At 45.0% G+C, this 18,177-nt stretch overlaps 1 protein-coding gene across 5 annotated transcripts in view; it reads right to left on the bottom strand.

Moving 5' to 3' along the window:
* The window catches only part of cacnb3a (calcium channel, voltage-dependent, beta 3a), a 31,216-nt gene that overhangs the window by 3,558 nt on the left and 9,481 nt on the right, over positions 1 to 18,177 (bottom strand). The window contains exons 3-14 of one of the 5 annotated variants that reach the window (XM_042098466.1): positions 9,196 to 9,315; positions 8,612 to 8,734; positions 8,109 to 8,227; positions 7,530 to 7,612; positions 7,220 to 7,239; positions 6,715 to 6,795; positions 6,362 to 6,420; positions 6,021 to 6,121; positions 5,219 to 5,370; positions 4,376 to 4,471; positions 2,767 to 2,937; positions 1,507 to 1,553 (exon numbers count right to left, since the gene is read on the bottom strand). In XM_042098466.1, coding sequence (XP_041954400.1) covers positions 1,524 to 1,553; positions 2,767 to 2,937; positions 4,376 to 4,471; positions 5,219 to 5,370; positions 6,021 to 6,121; positions 6,362 to 6,420; positions 6,715 to 6,795; positions 7,220 to 7,239; positions 7,530 to 7,612; positions 8,109 to 8,227; positions 8,612 to 8,734; positions 9,196 to 9,315 — 1,155 coding nt within the window. In that variant the 3' untranslated portion in view covers positions 1,507 to 1,523. Of the gene's footprint in view, positions 1 to 1,506; positions 1,554 to 2,766; positions 2,938 to 4,375; positions 4,472 to 5,218; positions 5,371 to 6,020; positions 6,122 to 6,361; positions 6,421 to 6,714; positions 6,796 to 7,219; positions 7,240 to 7,529; positions 7,613 to 8,108; positions 8,228 to 8,611; positions 8,735 to 9,195; positions 9,316 to 17,396; positions 17,456 to 18,177 lie in introns of those variants that run through there. The other 4 variants (XM_042098467.1, XM_042098465.1, XM_042098463.1 and 1 more) reach the window with 4 other exon arrangements.

Raw genomic sequence — 18,177 nt, 5'->3', positions numbered from 1 at the left:
AGCAGAAGAAAGGAGGAAAGATGAGATAAGAAGAAAAGAGGAAAGGACAGGGTATGAGAAAAGATGAGAAGATATTAAAGGAGGAGGGGAGAGAGGAGAGTGCAGAGAAGAGATGGAGAGAGGAGAAAAGAGGAGAAAAGAGAAAGAGAGAGAGACACAGATAGAAAGGAGAGAGGAGGAAAGCACAGGAGGAGAGAAGAGGTGAAAGAAGGAGAAGAAAAGAGGAGACGGAGGAGGGAGAGATGAAGAGCCAAGAGGATGGGAGGAGAAAGAGGAGGACAAAGATGGAGAGAGAAGCAAGAGGATGGGAGGAGAAAGAGGAGGACAAAGATGGAGAGAGAAACAAGAGGAAGAAGGAAGAGGGGAAGAGGAGGAAAAGAGGATAGTGAGGAAAGGGCAAGGAGGAGAAGATTGAAGGGGACAAGACACAAAAGAGGAAGAGAAGAGAGGAGGAGAGAAAAGGGGCAACCAAAATAAGAACTCTTCAGAATCCAGGGCAACTCGCTCAACTGGTGCTTTTTCACTCCAAAGAAAAATGTCTGTGCCACTGCAAGTCAGGACTCTAGGTGTCAGAAGACAAATCCAGAGACAAATGCCACAAAAAATGCCACAAATGACAGTAGAACATTTAACATGGTGGTTAGTTTGACGTTAGAGGGCAGAGGGTCCACATGATCTGTTAGCAGGTCATGGACTACCTACTATGTACATTTGTTGAATATAAATGTGTATAAAGAAAAGAAAAGAAAGGGCTCATTTTCCTCTGGAGCAAAAGACAATAAATCACCGTACTCCATGCGTTCTCTTTTTATCAGCTTTGTGCTTTCCAGAGACCTCAATGAGGGTGTTGCATTCAAGGGGAAATTAGAAAGGTATCACATTCACAAAGCACAAAAATCTCCTGTTCCACACGTTAACTACTACTTGCTGCTAACCAATTGTTAAACAATGTATACTAAGACTTCTTTGAAAATAGACTATATACAATCTCTGCTATATATACATATATCACACATATGTATATATATGTACATATATATATATGATGTCTGCTTTGTGAATTTTCTCTCATGCTGGCTCCGAAGACCTGGCGCTGGTACAGGGCACCACCTGGGTGCAGACGTGATGCAGTCAGCCCAGGTCAGGTCAGGCCAGGTGGCATGAGGGGAGGGGGCGGGGGTGGGGTGGGTGGTGGGGGGTGGGGGTGCACTTTAGTGCTGGTGCCATAGGTGGAGGCAGAGAGGATTCTGGGAATGCGTGATGTGCCAGTGCCAGACCCCATTTTAGGTGGGGTTTCATCACTTGATGGAGTTAGAAGGAATTAAGCTGCAAGGCAATTGATCTTATTCCATCTTGTTCCATCTAGTTTTACGTATGAGTGTGTGTGTGTGTGTGTGTGTGTGTGTGTGTGTGTGTGTGTGAGGAGGTTAAGGTTAGGAAGCGCTGAAGGTGGGGTTGAAGGGGGGGGGGGGGGGGGATGCAAACTGCACAGTCCCTCTTACTCACCCCGTTTTGGTAAGCGATCATTCAATTAATTCCTGTGTTTCAGAGAACTGCAAAGACGCAACGCAAGCAATGAGTGAGACAAAGCTGAGCGAGAGAGAGACACAGTTACAAGACGCCAACACTAGATGGTGCTATAAACACGGAACAAGTCAGAGAGCGGATGTACTGGGGGCGAGGAGAGGAGGGAGGGAGGGAGGGAGAGGATAAAAGACAGGGAAAAGGGGACACAAGATACACACATACATACACACAAGCACACAGCACAGTACCATCTTCACAAATGAAACAGCAGGGAAAGTTGGGTTTTAGATACAGTACATGACAAAACAAGGGACACAAAATACTTCTCCTGAAAGACAAGCAGGTGTGGTAAAAATGGCTAATTAGAGATGAGAGGAAGCTCATTTTAGCTCTTTTTCTGTGTGTATCTACCTGCTCCAAGCATATACTTGATTTTTTCTATAAATATTGGCATTTCAAATACAATAATAACTACTTCTTCTCTTTCAATTTTCATATGAGAGATAAAAGGAGATAATTATGTTAAGACCAACATCTCGGTCAAATATCTATGAGCTAGTTGTTTGTACATTTCTTTATTTCCATGCAGTGTCATGGAAAGATCTCCAGCCTTAAATAATGGGGGGGGGGGGGCCATTATGTTGCTGTCTGTATGCAGAGAGTCTACTGTCTGTACTGCTCTTCTGCTTGTACCTTCCAGAGACCTCAGTGGCCCTAAATCTTAGGAGCCTCGGGAGACGACATTTATTTGTAGGGGAACACAAGCCTCTCTCCCGGGTCTCTTGTTTTTCTCCTTGACTCAGGCTCACTTGATCAATGGGGACACTGGTGCACCTGTTCCTAACTAGGCCACTCCTGCAACTAGCTCTACTAAACTAGAATAGACTCAGTCATTACTGTAAATCAGAAACAGCAGAAAGGACGTCCTATTACTGTACCAACAACGACACGTTCCTTGTCAGACCCAGAATAAGAATTCAATTTACTGATCATGGTGCTGAGGATGGATGGATGGATGGATGGATGGATGGATGGATAGATAGATAGATAGATAGATAGATAGATAGATAGATAGAAAATAAAGAGTCCATGGCAATAAATGTCACTGCAGTCCCCTAACAAAGTAGGGAGCTGTGGCAATATATGAACAACAGTTCAACACTGTCTAATTCTATGGGCTCAGTGGTGCCTTCCTCAATAACATCTCCTCATGCTTTCAGCTATTCCATAATATCTCACCTGAAGGCTAGAGATAGCCGAGGGCGGGGTCATCAGGTTTTGATCCAATAGCGGGTTGAGGGAGGCGGTCCCAGGCAGATGAGTGGCACGCCAGTAGACCTCTAGGTACTCAGCCAGGTGCTCGCAGGCGTCCTCCAGCTGGTTCTCGTCCAGGATGACGTCGAAGCTCTCCTACCGGGAGGAGGAGGAGGGGAGGGGGGGAGGAGAGGGGAGGGGGAGAGAGGGTGGAGGAGGTGGCGTGAAGGGGATGGAGTTAGAAGATATTCTCTGAAATATCTTGAGGATGGGGATCGGGGGGAGAGAGGAGATGGGGGCAGGGGCGGCTGGTTGGAGGATGGCTACATGGAGAAGCATGCGACATGGCGGACATCAGAACGGGACTTCCACGGGAAGCTGTCTCCAGCACTAGATTCATAACTTCCACATATTGCTATTACCAAAAACACACAGACACACACACACACACACACACACACACACACACACATATTGATTTGTCTGCAGTTAGTGAAGCAGTAAAATGTTAATTTATTTCTTCTTTGCTGGCTACTGCAGCTTATCCTTGAGCTTTTAGATCAGCCTGGGTTTCCTGCGTTCTTATACCACATAAACATGCAGTCTAAACCTGATGATTTTTTTTTTCACACACACACACACACACACACACACACACACACACACACACACACACACACACACACACACACACACACACACACGCACACACACAAAACAAAACAATAACATTCTTCTCATTGTTGATGTTGCTCGCTCACAAACAAAATGCTCTCACAAAGCAATGCATTTTTGTGTATAAAAACAACCTTTTGTCTGATTTGGTCTGTTTTATATATTTTTTGTCTTTGTCATAAATAATCCATCTTTTTTCAGACATCTTCTTTTCCCCATCTCTCTAAACTAATATCTGTGATGATTTCATGCACAGTTTCACAGGCACAGAAGCCAGACTCCACACATGCACCCTCCCTCAGCCCTGAGCTCTGTGTGTGTTGGTTGTTTTTAAAAGGCCAGTTCACACTGCCCCAACAAACACCAGAACACTTGGATCAGTGTGCCCAGCACATCCATGTGAAGAGAATAGCCGTTGGGGCCGTCTATTCCAGTAACGATAACTATACAGACAACTGTAACTATAACGATATGAGACTCCGCACTGACCAGCGATAAGGAAAGACTCTTCATGAAAGTGATCTTAAATGCAATAGATTCTTATTGGCGGTCAGCTTTATATCATTCTCAAAATTACTACTGAATAATATCCCCAATGATATCATTCTTCATATTGTCATGTCTATAGTATGTGGTGTGGATGTTGTGATTCATATTAGCTATATAGTGATACTTAAAACTGTTGTTTTTGCCATTAAAGTTATCATTGCTGCTGTGAACGGTCCTTCATTTCCTCTAAACGTTCTAAATCAAAATCAGAATTCTGATAATGTTTTACCCGGAGAGAAGAACATACTCTTTTCTGATTGGCTGGTAGGGTGGCTATTAATTCTGAATAACGGTACACCTATGAAGTAGTTCTGGTAAAAAGGGTCAGTGTTGAGAAGGAGAAGAGAGATAGGCTGGCTGCTAAACTCACAGGAGGACATTGGGCCAACTTATCACCAGCCATCATCTGGACATTCAGGTGTTTGCTCTGGGACTTCCCACGGGACTTAATCAGCCTCTGAAGGACCTACAGGGGGCATGGAGAAGAGAGAGAGGGAGAGAGAGAGAGAGAGAGAGAGAGAGAGGGAGAGGGAGAGAAAGAGGTGAGGTGGAAAGATAACAAGGGAGGGAGTGTGATAAGAACAGAGAGAGAAAAATAATGAGATGAGAAAGGAGGGCAGAGGAAGAAAAGCAGAAGAGGAGGGAAGAAAGGATATAAAAAAGAGAAAAGAAGAGAGGAGAAGAGAAGAAAAAAGAAGAGTAGAGAAGAGAAGAGAAGAAAAGAGAAGAGTAGAGAAGAGAAGAAAAGAGAAGAGAAGAGAAGAGAAGAGAAGAAAAGAAAAGAGAAGAGAAGAGAAGAGAAGAGAAGAGAAAAGAGAAGAGAAGAAAAGAGAAGAGAAGAGAAGAGAAGAAAAGAGTAGAGAAGAGAAGAGAAGAAAAGAGTAGAGAAGAGAAGAGAAGAGAAGAGAAAAGAGAAGAGAAGAAAAGAGAAGAGTAGAGAAGAGAAGAGAAGAGAAGAGAAGAAAAGAGTAGAGAAGAGAAGAGAAGAGAAGAGAAAAGAGAAGAGAAGAGAAGAGAAGAAAAGAGTAGAGAAGAGAAGAGAAGAGAAGAGAAAAGAGAAGAGAAGAAAAGAGAAGAGAAGAGAAGAGAAGAGAAGAGAAGAGAAGAGAATGTTGTGGGGGAGCAGTCATGCTCTTGTTTTGGACTGCTGACACATCTCAACGATGGCACAGCACCAGCAGTGGGCAAACGGGTGCGGGGATTTGTAGCCTACCTTTGGAGAGGAGACTTTGACATACACAATGATTGGCGCCAGGGAGGTTTTGGCAAGTTGGGCCGGATGGTTGATGGTGTCCGCGTCCAGAACGACCAGCTGGAGGGTTTTGGCCAGCTCAAATATCCGCTCAATCTCACTCTGTACCTCAGCTTCAGGCACAAACCGAATAGAGTGAGCAGAGAGATAGATGTCCCCCATTAATAAATATTTAAGATGCACAAACTGAAAGTACAGCTCACTGGACTGCACCAAGCTGTAACAAAACACTGAGTAGATTGGTATGATTTGAAACTCTGTTGTGTATATTTATACTGTGCATGCTGTATTTAGACTATACACAGAAATTGAGGTGCTCAAACTATAGCCAATGTACTGTATAGGTGGCTACACAGTGTAAATAATGTTCCTAGACCATTGTGCTACTATGAGTGCTGGGAGTATATGATTCCAGTGAACTACATTCATGTAGCACTATTCATATAGCATTCATATAGCATTCATATAGCATTCATATAGCATTCATATAGCATTCATATAGCATTCATATAGCATTCATATAGCATGAGCATCGTATAGCACACATCTTGACTGAATGACTGTTTGAGTGACAGGTTTCAGAAGTGATGTGACATGCACAATATCTTGTGTGAAAGCAGCTAAAAAACTGTAAAAGTGAAGATAACTAGGCCAGAGGTCAGATTTGTTTAGCTCTCTGTGTGTGTGTGTGTGCCCGCACGATTATATTTTTAGATCTGAGTGTGTGTTTTGTCTGTGTATGTGTGTTGATGAGCTCACTCACCCAAGCTGGAGCGTGTGTTTGAGCGCTCCATGATGGGCCTCTTGTTTAGCACAGATCTCTTGGCCAGAGAAAGATCCGCTGTGACTCGCGTGATGGAGATTCTGGAGAACACACACACACACACACACACACACACACACACACACACACACACACACACACACACACACACACAGGCCAGAAAACACAGCAGTTCTATTGCAGGAACACTGAGCAATATCACTTCACTGCTCCAAAGCACAGCCAGAGCTACAAATGATAAATCAAAGGGACAACATAAACAGAGCAGATTCATCTCAAAGCAGCTGAACAGAAGCCCTCAAAGGCCCATCTCATCTCACCTTCCATCAAACCGATGTTTCAGGAAGTCGAACAGAGCTTTCTGCATCATGTCTGTAACCTATGAGAAACAGAGAGCACATACTTGGACATGGAATTAAAGCCTGCTTAAACTTAAAAAATGAGATCTATACATCTAGAAGCATATCTATAGTCTTGCAATGTGTGAGCAGTATGCCTTATAAGGTGTTGGGAACCAGACCTTTACATTTTTCTTTGTCAGAGTATTTAGGTTAATGCCCCTGGCTTGCAGACTGCTCTCTCTCTCTCTCTCTCTCTCTCTCTCTCTCGTGTGTATGTGTGTGTGTGTGTGTGTGTGTGTGTGTGTGTTTATGAGAGAGAAAGAGTCTCTGACCTCGTAGCCCTTCAGTGAGGGCCCCACCAGAACCACAGGCCTCATAGAGGGAACCACATCATATGGAGGAATGTGCTCAGCCTGTCCATGGGATAGATAGAGAGAGATAGATAGATAAATAGATAGATAGATAGATAGATAGATAGATAGATAGATAGATAAGTAGATAGAGTGAAGAAAGGATAGATAGATAGATAGATAGATAGATAGATAGATAGATAGATCGAGTGAAAAAGGATAGATAGGTGATAGATACATATATAGATGATAGAGACAAAAAAGGATCAAAACAGATATATAGATGATACAGAAAAAAAGATATAGATAGACAGATGGATACAAAGAAAAAATAACACATCAAGATGGGCAGAGTAAAAAAAGACAGGATATGAGGAAGAGCAGAGGAGTTCTGTTTTATCGCTTTGAGGTAACGTAAAGGCTAATAAAACACAGACCACTCCATTCCTGCATGCAGAAAGGCATTGCTACATGGAAAAAAACTTACTTGCTTTTGCTTCTGTTTGGCTTTTTGAAAACAAGAGAACACAAATTAGTATCAACTCTCTCAGATGGTTGACCATTACGAAATTTGATCGATGAATAGCTCTTGCAGCTGCCAAACTATTCCAGAATCTTTGGTAACTAATAATGCTTTCTGTTGAATATGCATGCCTCAGAATGAGAAAATAAAGGAAAAAGTTGAGAGAGGAACGTGTACACCATGCACCAAAAGCTCTCAAAGGCTTCCAGGACGGGGACGGAGGCTGCAGCCATGAATCGGAGTGTGTGGCTTTTTCTCTCCCTGTCATACTCACTCTCACCTGCAGAGGGCGGCGTGGATCTCCAGCCACCAGTCACCATGTCACCCAGACTGGAGGAGGAGTTCCCCCCACCTTTCCTGCAGGATGACAAAATGACACCAATGAGTGAGGTGGCCAGTGGGGTCACTCTTACTACCACTACTGTTATATCGGTTTCTGCTGCTCTTCCAGGAGACATGCGCTACTGAGGAAAAGTAGCAGTACCTTAAGTTGCTATGGATGAGTGCACCAATATATAAATGTCTTGACAAGATGTCTGGAGACACCTCTGTGACATTTTAGGTTGCATATTGAATCAAGTTATGATGCAATGATGATGCAACCTAAAACATGTGTTTTTTTCTTCTTCAGCTTGCTGTGGCTTAGCAAAGCATCACTCACCTGTTCTGCTCTTTCTGTCTAAGGAGAATGTCTTCAAGCTTGTATATGTTTGTATATTCTGTAAGCATGGGTTTTTGTGTGTCATAGAGGGCTTGTATATCTTTATATGCAGGATGTGTATATTCTGTTAACACAAGTGTCTCTGTGTGTGTGTGTGTGTGTGTGTGTGTGTGTGTGTTTCCAGACTCTCACCTCTGCTGTTTCTGCTCCTGCTTGAGCCTCATGGCTTCCAGTCGGAGAGGACTGGGGATGAAGCTGATATCTGCCCCCTCCTTCACGAGACGCCCGATCCACCAGTCATTGTTGTACTTCTGCAGCACACCACACAACAGACACAGTTACACTCACTCCACAACTCTGCACTCACAACACAGTTCAAAACAGCATGGACACCCACTTATACACTACTATGCTGCTGACTGATCTCTGTGATCTTTGGTGATACATGATTTCATAGTATTCATACATACATATATTATAATTTACAAGGCCTATCTTATTTGTTTGCACCAATTAATCTAAAAAATAATATGATTTGGTGCAAAAAAAAATGCTGTCATTGCCGTCATGGGGATTTTCAAAATACGCAGACAGACAGACAGATATATCGGTACATACATAGATAGATAGATAGATAGATAGATAGATAGATAGATAGATAAATAGATAGATAGACAGATAGACAGTTAGATCACCTCCTTGATGTGAAGAAAGTCTTTGGCTTCAAAGTTGATTGCGGCACCCTGAACAGGACAGTCTTCATCCAGAGCCCCACAGTAGCTCACGTTTGTTTTTACGGCAAACGCTACAGGTTTGGTCTGAAGCACAAGTCAGAGAATACATGTCACTTAATAATTAAACAGTTTGGGTAATGCCAGTTTGGGTGATGTTCAAGCTGTTGACAATTTTTTTTATCAGTGCGCATCTACCCTTATCAGTTAGTAGCCTATGATGATGTAGTAATGATCCTACTGGTATTCACATTGATTATTAATTCAGCATCATGTGCTACAACATAGTATTAGGCTATGGCAATACCAAAGTTTCTTACTAGCATCAAGCCCTACCATGCTATACCAGATGACATCATAACCATGCTATACCAGTTAACATCATGTTTGACCAGCTAGCATGACACCACTTGGCATCACACTCAATCCAAACCAAGGGTATCATGCTATAGGGACAATTTAGCTGCTATATCAGTTCAACATGACATATCTGTGTTAGAGTGACATTAAGATCCCATCCTGGTTGTCATGGCGAAGAGCCTGCTGACCTTTGCCCTTTCGAGCTGCAGCTGGGCCTGGCGCTCGGCTTCACGCCGATACGCCTCGCGATCCTCCTCCGCTGACAGGTCGGAATCAGAAGGTCTGCTCGTGTACGAATCGGCTGAACCCTGGTGAGAGAGGACGGGAGACGCCATGATGATGAGGAGCGGTGAGAAGAAAAGAAAAGAAACAACAGAGAGAGAGAGAGAGAGAGAGAGAGAGAGAGAGAGAGAGAGAGAAAGAGAGAGAGAGAGAGAGAGAGCGAGAAAGAGAGAGAGAGAGAGAGAGAGAGAGCAGCACAGCTAAGGCAAACAGGACATCAAGAGAAGAAAAAGAAAAATGAGGTTCATCTCAAGCCACTAAATAACAGCCTTTTCCCGCAGGCTGATGGTTTTATGTGTGTTAAAAGACAACACGCTGCACTAAAAGAGATACTGTGAGCCTCAACACTATCGTCTTTAGAAATGTATCACTTGGCCTTGCTCTGGTCAGTAAAGCATCATGCACTTTTAACTTCAGGCTAAAAAACACACACACACACACACCATGGAGCTGTAAGGACTATTTTTTCCTGACGCTGTGAATTTAAGCTGATCCTGGTGGCAAATGTAGCTGAGGCAGCTGAAGTGAACCTTGCCTGTGTATTGTACACGGGCCATAAAACACAGGTGCCTAGTAAAGGTGTAACGTTACTCCTCCAGGCTGGAGAAAGATTGCTGATATTTCAACTCGACAATCAAATACATCGCTCCCCTGTGCTGCTATAGCAAAGCTGAAGCACAAGCTTCCCTTGTTATTGATTGGCTGGACCAGGGTATTGCTGGGTCCAAACCACTTCATGTTTGTTTCCCTGTTATAAACCCAGGACAGTGTACAAACATTAAAATGTATTTTTGGAGTAGACACAGTGGACAGATAGCTAGATGAATGTGAGGATAGGATTTAACTAAATGTATAGGATTATAATCAAGAACTAAATGTATAGTATTATAATCAATAACTAAATGTATAGGATTAAAATCAAGAACTTCACCAAACCAACACACTTGTATCATCACACTGTATACAGTAGCATGACCAGCTGGATCATTTTAAGTAACTGAACAATTTTTTTTATGTAAGTAGCTCAAGTAGGTTATTTAACTTTTCATAAAAAGCGTATAAAAAAACAGGTCATCAATTCATGACACATCTGTTGCCATGTTTAGATCTCAGCTCACTCCAGCTCTGAGAGGCACACTTCAGGCAGCCTCATGTTTAAGTCAAATCCATGCGGTGCTCACTGCACTGCCAGACAACGCTAGCTCCTTACGCTATGCAGGAGAGCAAGAGTAAAGTAAAAACAAGAGCAGTCGGGTGAGTGCAGACCCTCGCTCGTCACGCAATACTAACCAAAGGGACAGTACATTTCAGCATCTGCATTCTGATTCGGATCCAGATGGTCGTGCAGGAGGAATGAAATGTATAAAAAATTGAGGTTCATAGGACCGGCACTTTTTACGTAAGCGGACACACACATACAGATGGATGGACAGACAGAACTGATTACAAAATCTTTTCCCCCCTTGATCAGGGTTGAGAATAAAAAGAACAGGAGAGAGACATTTTGGGAAAACAAAAATCCAAATACTTTTGTGGTCAACAACATCAACAAAAGACAGATAATGACTGTTATGGCTCTATGGGCAGCTAGACTCTCATTCACAGATTCAAAGATGATTGAGCACCATCCACCCAGCTCACACACACACACACACACACACACACACACACACACACACACACACACACACTCCTTCCTCCCCTGATTTGATGAAGTCCGAGCTCCTGCTCTTGCCTGCGCGGCCTTGGGAGAATGACGGCCCCGTGCTGAGTGGAGTGGAGTGGAGTGGAGTGGTCCAGCGGAGGTGCCGCACTCGGGTGACTCACTGCTGTTCCACCCCTCTGCGAGCCGATACAATAACCACGACACTACACTATCTATCTATCTATAAGGCTCTGGAACTATCCAAAACAATAACCATAGCAATAACCATGGAACCAGCCTAAACAATAACCATGACTACAGCCGCAACAATAACCAAACCTAAACAATAACCATGACTACAGCCTAAATAGTAACCATAGCAATAACCATGACACCTAGAGACATAACACTCACAAGGGAAAACATACCAGGAGCCACACAGTGCCGTTAGACTGATGAATCGTGCCACAGACGTGCTTTCATTCATGCACTCGAGTATATCTCCCATGCCCAGTCAGCTGTACTGTTTTACCCTCTCTTTCTAAATATAAATCCCACACACATACTAGCACAGAAACACTCAATCACAAACACAGACAACACACACACACACACGCACACACATAGACAAACAAACTGTGCACACGTCTCCACTGCGCCCTACCTTCCCTCTGAGGTGTTAGTCCAGCGCTCCCCGGTCCTCTGTCTCCCCCTCTCCCTCCAGCCTCCACTCTCAGAGGGAGCGAGATGGAGGGATAGGGAGCGCTCACATGAGCGAGATGCAATCAGGGGACAGAAATGGCAGTCGCCGATCCGCCTTGCACACAACTGCTCTGCCCTCTTCAAGCCCCAGAGCTGCCCTGGCTTGGTGAAGGTGTTTGTGGTGAGGCGGTGTTCACGGCAACGGCAGTGGCGGTGGTGTGCGTCGGTCTGAGAGAAGTGAGCAGCCAAAGCCCCATACCTGCCCAAGCCCTCCCCCTCCCCTCCCCTCCGCTCCTGTCCTCTCAGTAGCAGCACGGAGCAACGCTGAGAACATTACAAGACTACCATCAGCGCACTCCTCACAATGCAACGCAGAACAGAGAGCAGAGAGAGAGGGGGAGGGAGAGAGAGAGAGAGAGAGAGAGAGAAAAAAGAAAGGGGTGGGGAGGACAGGGTCTGTGTGTGTGTGTGTGTGTGTGTGTGTGTGTGTGTGTGTGTGTGTGTGTGTTGATATTGATACTGTGAGAGCAAGCACAGAAAAAAATGGGAGAGAAACAAGGTGTTCATGCATCTGATGCGCATGAGATAGCAGGATAGAAACAACAAAAAAGATCAATGTAAAGAATGAAAAAAGAAGGAAGGAAAGAGAACCTTTAAGTTCAGAAAGAGAGAGACACAGAGACAGAGATCGAAGTGGAGAGAAACAAGGCTCGACCAACAAGACACTGCTCCTACATGAGCTGGTTTGAGAGAGGAGCTCGCCCTGTTTCTCCCCACTGGCTTGTGTGGGGCTCACTCTGTCTCTATCCTCAGGCTCTGACGCTAAACACCTCTCCGTCCTCCTACCTCATCCACCCACAGCCCTGCAGCCTCCACTCACACCACCAGCTCTAAGAATAACACAAAGCTACCTTCAGACAGCGCACACACACACACACACACACACACACACACACACACACACACACACACACATACACACACACATACACACACACAAACGCGCACACACACACACACACACACACACACACACACACACACACACACACACACACACACACACACACACACACAGACAAACCGAGACAAACAAAGAGAGAGCGAGAGAAAGAGAGACAGAGAGAGACTTTTTGACTTTTAAAACCCCTTTTATTGAACCATTGTACAAACAAACAAACAAAGACAGAGAGAAAGATACACACAAACACACACACACATACACACAAATAGCAAGAGACAGAGAGAGAGGGCTAAAGAGTACTAAATACACACACACACATATTGAAACATACTCATACCCATACTATGTAAACTGATGATTTGCATTTAAGGTATGTATACCACATAGATGCATGCGCGCGCACACACACACACACACGCACACACACACACATACACACACACACACACACACTCACGATTGTGAACCAAGACAATGCAACATGATGTAAGTAGTAGTCACATGCTATCCACTTTAACCTCTTGTTATCTGTGAGAACATCGCCAAATCCATTTCTGTGAGAACATCACCAAATCTATCACCTATCCTGAAGTCATAAGGCCACCTACAACCAAATCCAGACAGATAACTATATAATACCTCACTTGCACTATTCTGATTTGGTTCCTCTGTTCATTTCTCTTTCTCTGTCTCTCTCGCGCAAATACAATACAGAGGTGTTGCCACAGAGATGAGAGAGGGCTAATGTATACACACACGCGCACCACACACACACACACACACACACACACACACACACACATACACACACTTAATCTATTATTAACAGCAGCAGCAGACAGAAGAAAGGCTGTGGTGAGAAAGTGCCGATATTAGCATATTTAACTCTCTCTGGCTCTGAACGTGTTCCCATTTTTCCCTGACTCAGCATTTTCATCCCGCCAAGCTCTGCATCATCACTCACACACACGCACACACACCCCTCCTCACACACACACACACATCCTCACACACAAACATACACACACACACACACACACACACACACACTTTGATATCTGCATCAAAAAGCATTCTCTGCGTCATCGATGCTGCCTTCCATATAATAGGCCCATCGTTTATCTTCAGGCTTTGGCTGCGCCTGTTGTTGTTGTTGATGGTTGACGGTTGTTTTTTTGTGTTTGTTTATGGTTTAAAAATACCTCAGAGATGTCTGTTGTACGCGCTGTTCATTTAGTTCAGATAGATGTGGATATGCTGGTGCTGTTGGCACAAACTCTGCAGCCATTCTGAAACGTTCAGGATGCTGCTACATCATGATAGCAAATTATGATGGCAGGGATAGAGGGGCTCTAAATCATATGTAATGCTAACTTTTCAGTTGTTTCTCACAAACAACCAAAACGGTATCCCTACTCGACTCTCTGTCTCTCTCCGTCTCTATTACACGGACAAGCTGCATATGCATGCTCACACACACACAGACACACAGACACACACACACACACACACATATTGCTCTGTAATCTTCCATCACTCTAATGCTTTAATCTGGTTACCTAGAGAGGGAAAAGCTAGCAAGCTTTAGCCTCAATGCTATTCTCCTCCAAAATCATCTTTTTTCCCTGTTTACTCCATCTGCCATCTAGACTGAAGACATGACACCCAATCAGCCTGACGCACCCCCATTTTTCCCCAGGGTCTGCACTGTTGTGAATATTCTCATCACCACTGCAAACACGTATACATACCTCTTCTCTTTTACAGATGTTTGTAGATGTATAAATGTGTAACCCGCCCTACACCATTCACACACACACACACACACACACACACACACACACAAATAGACATACCTCTATTTTCTTCTATACCTATGTGCATATGTGTGATACCTCCCCCCCCCCCACACACACACACACACGCATATACACAACCCGCCCTAGTGGCAGACCGTGCCCCCCACTCACACTCACCATATGTACTCTTCATGATTCCAAAAATAGCACCAAAGTAGCCCCCCCCCCCCCCCCCCCCTCCACACACACACACACACACCATCCCCACCCCCATGCGTACATACATCATGCAGCGGGGCTTGTGTCTAATCTCTGTAGGGCTTCTCAGAGGGGAGAAAAAGACACAGCGAAGATCATTTATCACACACTTTAATATTCCAGCAGTGCGGAGACACGCCCGGGGTTATCAAAGACTACAGACTATAATGCCATTGTGAAGAAGTGCTGGGGGGAGGGGGGGGGGGTTGGGCTGCAAAGGAGAGAAAGAGTGAAAAGGAGAGAGCAAGAGAGAGGGAGAAAGATGGAGAGAGAGAATAACGAAGATAGTGAAAAAGGGGGGGGGGGGGGGGCTGGGCAATTGAGCCGAGATCAAAGATAACCTCGACGGCTGGATTTATTACTTGAAACTGCTCAGCTCAGTGCTCTGCCTGCTCCTCCACTAACGGGGTTACTGCTGGAGCTGAGATCAACAGGCAAGACGATGATCAGCGCCCAGTGGGAGACAGGAGGGAAGAAAGAGGAGAAGGGAGAAGAGGTGGGTGGGCTGGGGGGGGGGGGGGGGGGGGGGGGGGGGGGGTGAGAATGGGGCTGAGAAGAGGAGAAAGGAGGAAGAGAGAGAGATAGGAGAGAGGAGAGAGAAAAAAGAAGGGTAGTGTGTGGAGATAACCCTTCAGTATGGGGAGTTCTGAACATTCTAACAGAGGATTCTGTTCCGCAACAATGTAAGGTTCTAAAATTCCATGTTGAATTCAATGAACCCAGATATTCTTTAGAACATTCAATTTCAACATTCAACATTCCTGTCACACCAGTGTGATGGTACCGGCTGAAGGGTTAAATGAAATGGAAGACAAAACACAAAAGGTACGAAGGACAGGTGGAGAAGGTGGATGGGAAAGAGATGAGTGAGAACCTTAACAAGATGGAGGGAGAGATAGAGGATAGACAGACACAGGAGGAGGGAGAGAGGAGAGAAATGCCTTTCTCCACTGGTAGGTGCAGCAAGCCTCACTCTCCACCTATATTTGGCTCAAGGGATGAGCCTCAGCCCTGATTCTGTCAGCTCCATACAATACCGCAAATACAGCAGCCCACAAAGCTGGCTCCATGTAGGGGGGGTGGAGAGCAACAAAGACATATGGAGAGAACCTGCCAACCCGTAAGAGAACCTTGGAGAGATCGGAGCTCATGCACCCTCGTTAGTATCTGTTGTGGTAAACACAGTCAACCCTTTCTCCATCACGCTGCGCTGTGTTTATGTGTGTGTGTGTGTGTGTGTGTGTGTGTGTGTGTGTGTGTGTGTGTGTGTGTGTAGCTGCTACACATCTGGGTTGTGTGTGTGTGTGTGTGTGTGTGTGTGTGTGTGTGTAGCTGCTACACATCTGTGTTGTGTGTGTGTGTGTGTGTGTGTGTGTGTGTGTGTAGCTGCTACACATCTGGGTTAACACCTCTCCAAAAACCCATGAACACTAGCACCAATGTCTCCAGGAATCTTCACATTTTTGTTTTGTCTCCATATCCTTCCCTCACACTCTTTCTAGGGCTCCTATGCAGATCATGTAATGTCACACACACACACACACACACACACACACACACACACACACACACACACACAGCCGCAGCTCATAAATGATGAATGCACCCCAAAACAGTGATACTTGCCCAGGGAGAAAGAGAGGGAAAGAGAGATAGTGATGGCAGAGAGAGAAAAAAAGATGATGAAGAGACAGAGAGAATAAAACAATGATGACGAGGAAAGGAAGAGGAGAAGAGGGGATCAGAGGAAGGGTACAGGGAGAGAGAGGAAGGGTACAGGGAGAGAGAGGAAGGGGGAAAAATGTGTCAAATTTGACTGCAAACAATGGAGCAGCAAACAAGAAGAATTCCCACTGCAGCTATGTAAAGCACGGTGCTCACAGACGACGCTTGGCGAAGAGAAACACACACACACAAACACACACACACACACACACACACACACACACACACACACACACACACACACACACACACACACACACACACAAGACAGAGGAGGAGTGGGAGATAAACAGACACTCACACACATACAGTACAAAAGCAAAACAGACTGGACACACACACACACACAAACAGATGGAGAGAGAGAGATGAAATAGAGACAGAGAGAGGGAGAAGAATATAAAGAGAAAGAAGGAGATAGATTCAAAATGAGAGAGAAAGAAAGAGAGAGAGAGAGACAGAGAAATGAGGAAAGAGAGCGAGCACTAAGCTCTCACATGTCGGCAGTAGCAGCAGTAACAGCACCAGCAGCAGCTCTCCACTGGCTCATCAGTGTGTTAAATAACAAGCACAAACTGAGTCCACTGTCACCAGAGCCCCGCTCAACCAGCCACCACTGCACCACAACCAGCATCTTCGGCTTATGCGTGCGTGAGAGTGTGTGTGTGTGTGTGTGTGTGTGAGAGCGAGAGAGAGAAAACCGTGCACACTTGCTTGTTGGTTCAATATTGAGCTGCAGAGCTCCAAGTACGGAGGAGGGCGGATTTATGTAATGAGACAAGATAAGGGCAGCCAAAAAAAAAAACAGATGCGACACTTCCATCTTACAGTGAGACTAGTGCATGAAGGGGTGATGGCTGGCTCAGCTGGTGGAGACGGTGAGCAAGAGAGCATCAAGCACACACACATACACACACACACACACGCACACACACACAAACACGTCATTTAGCTGCACCACACACACTCACAAACACACACACCCAGAGTCAGAAACACAGAGGCGGTGCTTACCTGACTAATAAGGAACGTAGCGCTCGAGTCGGACACAGGCATGAGGCTCAACCACTGCACCATGCATCTGCTATGCACTCTATATTCACACGCACATGCACGCACACACACAGACACGCATACACACACACACACACACACTCATACACACTCACACACTCACACAAACACAAACCACTCCCCGTGTTTATAGGGAGCCGCGTAACGGAAACTGAAACAGAAGCGCTAAAGCTAAGTGCTGCTTAATGATATTATGGTCGTTTGGAAATCGCTGAAGCTGCCTCTTCACATTCATTATTAATGATTTCAGCACTGCCCAGGCTCCCAGCACGTACAGAGTCCCCCCTCTCTACCCCAACACCACCCCCCTCTTCCTTCTCCCTCTCTCCCTCTCTCTCTCTCTCTCTCTCTCCCTCTCTCTACTGGGCAGCAATCAGAACAGTCTACACTCTTTCCTTGCATCACCAGACACAATCAAAAATAATGATCAATTAAACGCTATGACAAGGTCTACAATTTATTGCACAATATACAATACTGTATGTTTTGCATGGAGTCTAAAGGACTGTGTGTGTGTGTGTGTGTGTGTGTGTGTGTGTGTGTCCTGACTCTCTTTTTACAGTATGTTTATAACATTTTAAGAGTGTTTCTTTGTCTGGTTCTATACGTGTACAATGTAATGTAATGGTAATGGTAATGGCAAGAGGTTGTTAGAGTGATGGCTTTCTGGAAGTGTCACAGTCTAAATTTAGCGTCGGTTTGGTTCACCCCTGCCCCCCCC

This window comes from Alosa sapidissima, chromosome 7, assembly GCF_018492685.1.
Source record: "Alosa sapidissima isolate fAloSap1 chromosome 7, fAloSap1.pri, whole genome shotgun sequence".
Classification (NCBI taxonomy): domain Eukaryota; kingdom Metazoa; phylum Chordata; class Actinopteri; order Clupeiformes; family Clupeidae; genus Alosa; species Alosa sapidissima.
Note: the sequence above shows the minus strand (reverse complement) of the source record. Positions and strands in the feature narration are given on the sequence as shown.